Source organism: Salvia hispanica, chromosome 3, assembly GCF_023119035.1.
Source record: "Salvia hispanica cultivar TCC Black 2014 chromosome 3, UniMelb_Shisp_WGS_1.0, whole genome shotgun sequence".
Taxonomy (NCBI): Eukaryota; Viridiplantae; Streptophyta; class Magnoliopsida; order Lamiales; family Lamiaceae; genus Salvia; species Salvia hispanica.
In genome coordinates, this window is record NC_062967.1 from 34,026,367 (window position 1) to 34,036,441 (window position 10,075).

At 33.7% G+C, this 10,075-nt stretch overlaps 2 protein-coding genes across 2 annotated transcripts; both read right to left on the reverse strand.

Annotated features, from left to right (window-relative positions):
• Nucleotides 1-1,804: 1,804 nt before the first annotated feature.
• LOC125214206 (heavy metal-associated isoprenylated plant protein 39-like) lies at nucleotides 1,805-3,141 on the reverse strand. Its single transcript, XM_048115128.1, has 3 exons — nucleotides 2,607-3,141; nucleotides 2,392-2,467; nucleotides 1,805-2,302 (listed from the first exon to the last, which is right to left on the reverse strand). The coding sequence occupies exons 1-3, from the start codon at nucleotides 2,610-2,612 to the stop codon at nucleotides 1,950-1,952; spliced, it is 435 nt and encodes a 144-aa protein (XP_047971085.1). The 5' UTR covers nucleotides 2,613-3,141; the 3' UTR covers nucleotides 1,805-1,949.
• A 134-nt stretch (nucleotides 3,142-3,275) lies between these two features.
• Nucleotides 3,276-4,723, reverse strand: LOC125214207 (60S ribosomal protein L36-2-like). The gene is made up of 3 exons (XM_048115129.1): nucleotides 4,594-4,723; nucleotides 3,546-3,745; nucleotides 3,276-3,447 (listed from the first exon to the last, which is right to left on the reverse strand). Exons 1-3 carry the CDS (start codon nucleotides 4,693-4,695, stop codon nucleotides 3,417-3,419), a joined length of 333 nt encoding a protein of 110 aa, XP_047971086.1. The 5' UTR covers nucleotides 4,696-4,723; the 3' UTR covers nucleotides 3,276-3,416.
• Between the last annotated feature and the right edge of the window lie 5,352 nt (nucleotides 4,724-10,075).

Here is a 10,075-nt window from a genome sequence, read left to right on the forward strand (position 1 = left end):
ACATCCATGCACGAGAGTACTACTAGTACAAATTTGTTCACCTCCAATCAAACCAAAATCCATGCAAATCAAATTAAGATTTGAATTGTCATCTACTCCTGATTTATCATCATCAACTCAAGTTGATCAGTTTTTTTTTATGAAAAAAGGCACTTCCTAATTATGAATTTAAGTTATTGGAGTATTTGTCAGAGTTCAGAATCTATTTAAACTTACTTTCATAACTTACAACTATTTATCAAAGTTTTTTGCTAATTTGTTAACTCATAGTTATGGATATCGTACTTAGTATACTCTTTTTTGGACTTTTGTGATCCTGTGACTGGTAAAATTTCAAGTAGTGAGTGTTGTCATACTACTTTTTACATTTAAAAATATTTATTGATTAATGGACGTATTATATAAATAAGTCCTATATACATCTACCTCATTCACTTTTTGAATTCCTCTTTCTTTTGCCGTTTTTGAATTTATTATGTTTAATAAGAAAGTAGTGATGAAATCATATTATGTCAAATACATATAGACAAAAAACTGTACATCAGTGGTCCTAAAATTTGGAATGCATACTTATTAACAATTTGAAGCTGAAATCAAATATAAAAATACAAATTAATCGGATTATGCAATTCTATAATTAAAATAATTTAGCTCAATAAAGCAAATGATATCATTGCAGATGATCCGGAATTAAATTATTAAAATTATAATTCATTTTAGTTTTATCCTATATATATGGACAACCAGTGCTAATACGAGTAAATTTGATCAGTTTATTTTTGTCTTTAGTTTTAGAAAAATTTATTGTACATATTTCAATAATTAATAAGAACTATATTGTCATTTTCCAGCATTTTTTACATATTCAACTATAACTATTGTTATTTTCTTTTATAAAATTCGATTTGGTATATTTGTAGTAGAAATTTAGTACTTACCCGCCGTTTCACGATGACGATATTTCATTTTCTAGTGTGTGTCGGTATTCATCACTTACATCAGAACATACTCAAAATTTTAATTACTGTTAGCATAATTTTTCCAATTAATGCCAAAATTGGACGGCTAGTTGAATATATTGTCATATGTTGGAGCCATATACAGAGGTATCAAACTTCAATCTAAAATTAATCGCATAAGATACGAGTTTTAATGTATAATTAATAAAATATAAGAGGGTATAATGAAAATGTAATTAGAGTAAGTTAAAATATGAGACGGATATAATGAAAATGTAATTGGAGTAGGTTAATGGAGAATGAAACTCACTTATTAAAGAGAAAAATGTTATTAAAAATAAATGTTAGACTATTTTTATGGTAAAACCAAAATGGAAAAGTCTCTAATTTCATGAGACGGATGGAATATTGCATAAAATTAAAATTGTATTGGTTGGTCAGCAGTAATGCTCACTGCCGAATATATTTAAGCCACGGTTGAAACTTTTCGAGATTCTGTGCTTTGTTTCCGTTCTACAAATCGGGTCAAGTACAAGTTAAAGTTCCTATTTATTGTGCGTTATTTGTTTAATGCCAAAAACAAATTGCATCTAAATTCCATTTACCAAATGCAACTATATGATGACTAGTCTTAAACCAGCGCTTACATCTGACGTTATAAATCAATTCTATGAAATGCGACATTTTCAATCATAATCCACGATAACCAATTGTGTATTTACGTAAGGAATTTGCATTTCTATGCGACAAATATGTCAAAACCGTGGCCCATTTTCGATATGTTGAAAAAATCCAATCGCCGACTATTTGGAAATATTCAAGCCATAAAATCAATAAAGCTCAACTAGTCTCAATTAAGTACTCCATTTGGCAAAAATAGGATATACTATTTAAATTAATAAACCTCTCAAGTATAGCTGAGTTAGAGTATATACACAGTGGATATTCTATAAATCGTCATTACTTATTCGTAAAAAAATTGAGGAGAAATTAAGAAATAACGCAAGCATTAGGATCCTCGTCGGCGCTCCTCTGATAATATGGCGGGTAGGGCAGGGCGGCGTGATGATGCTGGTAGTAGTAAGGGTTGTGATAGTAAGCTTGTTGATAAGCTTTGAGTAGTTGGGCTGCTGCCTCTTCGGCTTTCTTCTTGTCGTCGGCCGCTTTCTTGGGCTCTTCCTTCTTGGGCTCCTCCTTCTTCTTTTCCGGCTCCTTCGCTGGCCCCACTGATATGATCTCTGTGTTGCAAATCTTCCTCAGCTTTGCCACCACATCTATAGGATCTATGTTTCCAGTTACAGTCAGCTTTTTGTCTTTTGGATCCAGTGAGATTGACTCCAGACCTGGGGTCAGAAATGGGATTAGCACGTGTTTGTGGCTTCTTTTATACAATAGTGTACGAGAAGATCTGGTTTATTTTATAATACACTACCTGATAGGCCGGAGACTTTTTTCATGGCTTTTTGCTTGGTTTTGTCGTCGGCTAGATCCAATTTCAGTATAACCTTCTGCAGCATATAAGGATCAAGATCAATAAAAAGATTTTTAGCTTACAGCTAATATATAAAATCATTTCTACGAGGAAATATGCAAGAATCAGAATCGAAACACAGAAAAGTAGATGCTAAAATGCGTGCGCACACTGACCATCATCTTTGTTTGGATTTTGGAAATAGTACTATATTTTTCTTCTTCTTCTTCTTTTGATTGTGTTGAAGGTAGGGAGGAGAAGAAAATTGAAGAAATAAAAGAATATGAAGAAATAATTGGATGGGATGTGCGGGTGCCCAATACAATAGAGATGTTTATATACTGGCAAATGGAGTGACTGAGTCAACAAGAGTCAAGATGATTAGTCTACGGTCAAGATTTTCATCATTCATGAATGAGATGAGACTTTAGGGTGGGCGATGAATCCAGAATGCTTAATTTTTAATATTCCCCCGGTCCAACCATAAGCAATGAATTTAGTAATTGACTAACTGATTTTTGCAAAGAGCAATAATAACACAAATACACAATACAAGAAAACAAAACGCATAGCTTATTAAGAGTTTGTCAATACAACATTTCAGAAACGATATAATGGACCATGAGAGACAACCCAAAGATTATACAAGTACCTCAATGAACAAATTTTATTTTTATTTTTATATAGTACTCCAAGTACTAAAAACTGCTACTTGAATGTATAAAACCATAGGAGTATTTTTTTACTAAAAACTTTCATATAAGCTTAAGCTAAACTGCCACTTGCATGTATAAAACCATACAAAAATTTCTTTTCCAAGTAATAAAACTTCATTAAAACAAGCGTCAGAGAAGATAGTTCTGATAAAGTAAAACCAAAATGTGTCTCATTTGTGCAAGTCATTAGCAAATAAACAACTGATTGAAGCTAAATCAAAGGATATTCCTAATCAACTCTCACAAAAATTAGATCCAAGAGCATTTTCTCTATTTCTTCTTCTCGCCACCACCGGCAGCCCTGCTCCAACAAGAACAAAGAACAATAAGATATACTAGTACTAAAGAAAGAAACATTATTTCACCATTTCTTTTAAAGGAGGCACAAAGATAATTCACCTCATCTTTCGGAGAGCGCCAGACATCTCCTCTCTCTTCCTCTTTGCCCTCTTGTGGGTGCCTAACTTTCTCTTGGCTACTTTCAAAGCACGCTTGTCCTTCCCGACTTTGAGAAGCTCAGTGATCCTCTTCTCATAAGGTGCAAATCCAGCAACTTCTCTGATAAGGTTCCTCACGAAATGCACTCGCTTGCTTGTTTTCTGAATTAAAACATAGGTTTTGAGCATAAACAAGTTGAAAGACCAACTGGGGCTACCAAAAGCAGGGAAATGGATTTTCTACACAATCAATCAGACAAAAAAACATTCCCATACAAAATGTCTAAGTTCCAAATCTTAAACGAAATCCAAAATTTTCAACTATCATACACATCTAAAAACAGTTATTCCTTCGAATATCTCAACTCTCTGAATAAGCTCAAAGAGTTCGTGTATCACTGAATTAGTGCGTAACCAAACAATAAAGTAAGACAGCGTTCAGATTTGAATAACTAAACATCAGCAATCAAAATTCTTGATCATATTACTACATTTGTCAGTGACTACATACAAAATGTCTACCTTCAGAGGCTAGTATATCTAAAAAAGGTTACTCCTTCAAATATCCCAACTCTTTGAATCAGCTCAGAGATCATGTATCACCAAATTAAGGCATAACTAAACAACAGAGTAGCACAAGTTCCAAATTTGAACAACTAAACATTAGCAATCAAAATTCCTGATATCCTACAAAATACATTTGTCAGTGACTATGAGTTCATAGAGCTCATGTATCAGTGAATTAGGATTTAGGGCATCACAAAACAACAGAGTGAGACAACTTTCTAATTTGAATAACTAAATTTGAGCATAATGAATCATTGGCTACATTTGTTAGTAACTATGATTCTAGCAAATGAATCAGTAATGTGCGTATATTTAAAGATTATCTTTAAGAATTGCGAAAACAAAAGGAGCAAGTTAGTACATGACACAAATTCATGAATTATATAAAAATTAAAATAGACAGCACTGGATGAAATTGCAATAACAAAAGGCATTCAACTCACCCCTTTCCTATCTGAGGGTCGCGGCGCTAGCTCCTTTGGGGTAACGACATGACCTTTCTTCAACCCCACAAAGATACCACTGTTTTGCTGCTTTGGAGCCATGGAGTAGATGGAGGCGTCCCTGGAAAGAAAGATGGAGGTGAAGAAGTTTTTAACCTAATTATAGTTAGTGACTTTGGGCTTAGGTTTGGGCGTTAGTAGTGGGCTCTTTAGTGGGCTTTTTAACTAACCCTAATTAGTTAGTAGATTTGGGTATGATTAGTGGGCTCTTTTATAGTCTCCAAAAATTACTACTAAATTTGATTTATTTATATAAATGAATGACTATGATCCATCTGTGCTTTTATGAGGAACGAATGGTAGAGATAACAAGCACAAGGATTGTGTGTTTTTTTTTTTTTTCACTTTTCAATATATGACTATGATTTATTTGTGTTATTATTTATAAGATTTAGGCCAAAATTGGTCTTGAACATATAGCCATTTTACATTTTTGGTCATAAGCTTTATCTTTTGGATTTTTTTGTATTGCACATAGGGGTGTGCATTTGGTTTTTCGGTTCGGTTTTTGTCCAAATCGAACTGAACCGAAAAAACGAATTTCCTTGAAAATCAAAACCGAACCGACCCAACCGAAAAACCGAAAAACCGAAAACCGAAAAACTGAACTTAAAAAACCGAATTAAACCGAAAAACTGAAATTTTCAACAAAAACCGAAAAATCGAAAAAAATGTGGAGTATATATTAATATATACTTATATATAATTTATTTATTTTATATATACTAATATAAATTAAAATATATGATATAAAATTAATAGAATATATATAATACATACTATATAAAATATATTCAAAGTATATAGTATTATATACTCCCTCCGTCCACGAATAGGAGTCTCATTTCTATCCGGCACGGGTTTTAAGAAATGTTAAGAAAGTGGGTGAAAGAAAGTTAGTGGAATAGGGGTCCCACTTGTATATATTAGTATTAAATGATATGTGAGTGGAATGAGTTAGTGGAATGTGAGGACTCTTTACCATTTATGGTAATTATGAACCGGGACTCCTATTCGTGGCCGGACCAAAATGGAAAAACGGGACTCCTATTCATGGACGGAGGGAGTATATCATATAATATATTTAAATTAATAGAATAAATATATATAATATTATATTTAAAATATTATTCGGTTTTTCGGTTTTTTTTTTCGCCCGAAATGAACCGAAAATTCGATTTTTTTTATTTTTAAAACCGAACCGAACCGAAAAACCGAAAAAATCAAACCGAATTTCAAAATTTCGGTTTGGTTCGGTTCGGATATTCGATTTTCAGTTTTTTTTGCTCACCCCTACTTGCACATATGGAAATTTGACCATTTTGGTCCTGCACATATGGAAATTTGATCATTTTGGTCCTCCCGTCAATAGTTCTGTTAAAAACTAACGGTCAACGGGTTTAATCCCGATTTTGACCAAATTAAACTCTTAATTCTGATTTTTAAGTCACTAATTAATCTCTTAATTATTTTAACAAATATCCATTTAAAATTAAAATTAAATAAATAATATAAAAATTAAAATGAAATACAACCCGTCGATTTCTCTCTCAATCACTCATGGGGAATTCTCTCATCACCAACACTAAAACGTCTCTCTCTCTCAACGATTCACTCACTTCTACGGAACCCTCCTCCGATCGGCGACGGCGAATCCAGGCAAACGACGGCCAAACCTAGTCCTAGACACGACGACGATGACGATGAGCACAAGGAGATAAAGGTCAAGCTCGTCGTCCGCCTCCCCCGATCCGACGACAAGGAGACCCCCAAAATCAATAAGAAGGATTTCGCGCATTCAGCGTCGGAGCCGGAACCCGATCCTGCCTCCGAATCCGAACCGGATTCTGGCTCCCCCGCCTTCGAGGATCGAGACGTGAAGAAGCGGAAGATCAATGACGTCGATCACGAATCTGAAGGTGCGGTTTCAACTCAGGTGGGGTTGAATTCTGCCTTGGTTGCCCCCAATTTTGAGAATTTAGGAATCAGGGAATTGGGAGAGAGTTTTTCCCTTCTGAAAATTAATTAATTTCGAGGTTTTGGCAGTTTTTTCGTAAATGGAATTTTTATTTTGGGAATGGAATTTCGGAATTTGAATGCTGGGGGTTTCTTTTGGGATTTCGCTCCATAACTAGGGTTTGAGATGAAGAGGAAGTGAGAAGATGAAAGATTAGAGGAAGGAAGAAGAAAGAAGATGACGGATGAAGTGAATTGCGATGCGATGTTGAAAAAATAAAAACCAAGATTTAATTCTAATTTTAAATGGATATTTGTTAAAATAATTAGGAGATTAATTAGTGACTTAAAAATCAGAATTAAGAGTTTAATTTGGTCAAAATTGAGGAGGACCAAAATGATCAAAATTTCATATGTGCAGGATCAAAAAATCTAAAAGATAAAGTTTATGACCAAAAAGATAAAGTGGTCATATGTTTAGGACCAATTTTGGCCTTTACTCTATTTATAATAATAATTGAGTTCAAAATTACAATAATTGTTTTTTTCTGCTTTCTACTTTTGAACAAATGCCTATAATTCATTTCATTTCATTTTTATAGTGAATAGTTGAGAACTTGAGATAAATAACACACTCTGGGTTAGTATAGCTTATCCAAAGGTATGTACACTTTTCATGGTTTGTAATGAAAAATAGAGATATACATGGATTGAAATGAGGTTTTGATATGTGTTTCCGTTAAGTTGGGAGCTACAACACTTGCGAACTTCCCTTGGAGTCTCTTACGTCAGCTGCAGGCATATGCAGTGCCTCTGCTAACCTATTTATACTTTTGTTTGTGAAAAATGGTATTCATATGTAGTAGTAGTAGTACAAAAATATGTACATATTGACTAGACATGAGTTGTTCATAAATTTTCAAAAAACACTAGCATATAATTCTGGTTCTGGTGCAAGAATTCAAGAACTTCATTAATCTACTCATTTCAAACTTGGTGAAATCTTGTCGTTGCTACTGTGAAGATGACGAAGATCATCCGCCCAAACCAAGAGACGGGAGAGCTGGGACGAGCTGAAAGGAACGAGTCTAGTCACATGTTGTTGAGGAAATTACCTAATGGCTATGCTTGAGTGTACTATATATATATGCATGCTATGCATCTGAAATTCTGAACATAGCATCGTTCTTTAAGCGTGTTTGTGCACATAACAGTAGACTTATATACATGTTCATAGATTGAATTAAGTGTGTTGAAATAATATAAACCCAATCTTATCACTACTTACAGCAAATCAACTGGTAAGATCATAAAAGGGTATACTAACAAATACACCATTATTTATTACTACTACCAAATCATCCTTTTACAACTTGCATCAGTATTCAAATGAAAATAAAAGAAAAAGCTGAAGGATTAAGCTAATTAAAACCTCAAAAATCGATTTTTTTTTTCAAGATGAAGTGGGCTTCTTAATTGAGCACGCGCTTTTGAAAGCTTCGATTTGTGATCGGCATTTACTCTGATCGCCTTTGTTCTCTTCCAGACATTTCTTCAGCGCCTCCACATCACACGGCGACATAATTTTTCTCACACTATCGCTATCGCTCATGTCTGTCTTATTGATTGTCCCACTTCCTCCCATTTCTGAAAAATTCCAGTAGCGAAGAAGAAAATGACTAAATGAGCTTGTTCTGCAATTCGGCTGCTATGGTGAACCCTAGGCAGAAAAGAGGGATAAATTAATGGGGTGAGAATGTGAGATCCCCTGCGGCTAATAAATTCAGGCAAACTATTTTAAAATAGAAATTCAAAAAAGTTTCAAAACCCTACTTAAAATTCAACAACGGTCCAATTTAAAATTAATTAATTCAAAATTTTTTGGCACGAAAAATAGGAGAGAAAAATAAAATAAAATAAAATAAAATATATTAAGAGTGAATTGATATTTAGTTTTTTTTAAAAAAAATAACTCCAACTCAACTTAATTGAGACATAGAGAGTGCACTTAATTAATTCAGATTGCTTGTTACTGACTATCTGAAGTAAAAATGGGCAAAACATTCATCTCAAACGTTAGTAATAATCCATCCGTCCCCGATTAAGAGTCACATTTTTTCATTTCGGTTTGTTCCCGATTAAGAGTCACACTTCATTTTTACTATAAATGGTAAGTAGGTCACACGTTCCACTAACTTACTTTACTCACATTTTATTATAAAACCAATATAAAAAAGTGGGTCTCACATTCCACTAACTTTTTCAATCAACTTTTCTTTAAATTTCTTAAAATTCGTGTCCTGTCAAAGTGTGACTCTTAGTCGGAAACGAAGGGAGTAGTAATTAATTTCTGAGCATCCACAACGATTGCTCTGAAGTAATGTTGGCCCTTCCGCAGGACATGATGGCATGAGTCCATCATTGCAGGTGATTCGTCCCATCGAGCGGCCTTTGGAAGGCTTGAGCCCCTTCTGATGGGACACATAGGGGTGACAAATCGTGCGTGTTGTGTCGTTATCGTGTTGACACGATAACGACACGACACGATAACAACAAACACGAACACGACCCGTTAAGAAAACTCCAAACCCGAACACGAACACGACCTGCTACCCTCAGACACGAACACGACACGAACCACTTCGGGTCAACACGACACGATAACAACACATATATGACACGACACAATAACGACACTATAATAATGATATTATAATATATAAATATTATTTCTAATATTAAATATTAAATTTTAATTTTAAAATTTTAAAATAAATAAAATAATAGTATTATTATAATATTAATATTATTTCTTAACGTGTAACACGAACACGACACGAAGTTTTCGTGTCCTTATCGTGTCGACACGAACCCAATAAGCTTTGACACATACCCATTAATTTCGTGCCGATTCGTGTCGTGCCAAAAATTGCCAGCCCTAAGGACACACTCCCCCACCCATGTGGCACATTTTGGTTTGGCGGTGACATGCACTTGTTAGCTCGCAAATAGGCATCCTTTTGTCCAATTAAACACTTCCTAAGCTCTATTATAAATGAAATATTTGTTTTTCGGCATAGAATTTTATTTAGTGTTATTATGTGAGCTAATGAGAACAAATAAAGTAAGAAAGATGGAAAATAAAGATGGCGTTATTTCCATTTTAAAAAACGTTTAATTTTTAATGGGATAAACAAGTAAGAGACGTAAGGAGTATATACTGTATATATAGAGAGAGATATTCCAATTCTAAAATTATATTTTAAAATAAAATAAAATTATAATTTCACCATGATGCATACTTTAAAGTTATCTTTGTGGATTAGCAGAAGATTATATTTTATAGTATGTGAGTAGGTTTTGTTTTACTCGAGTGAATCTTTTATACGACAAATTGGCTATTTTATAATTTGTTTTAATTTCAATATTTCTTGTGATTTTGACATGTGACAATTGTTTGATTCGG

Excerpts from the sequence above, each read along its gene's own strand:
- LOC125214206 (XM_048115128.1), bottom strand. Across the intron at positions 2,303-2,391 it reads AAAAGTCTCCGGCCTATCAG|GTCTGGAGTCAATCTCACTG; the intron begins GTAGTGTATTAT and ends TTCTGACCCCAG.
- LOC125214207 (XM_048115129.1), bottom strand. The coding sequence starts at position 4,695 with ATGGCTCCAAAGCAGCAAAACAGTGGTATCTTTGTGGGGTTGAAGAAA. Across the intron at positions 3,746-4,593 it reads GACCCTCAGATAGGAAAGGG|AAAACAAGCAAGCGAGTGCA; the intron begins GTGAGTTGAATG and ends GTTTTAATTCAG. Across the intron at positions 3,448-3,545 it reads GGCGCTCTCCGAAAGATGAG|GGCTGCCGGTGGTGGCGAGA; the intron begins GTGAATTATCTT and ends TTGTTGGAGCAG.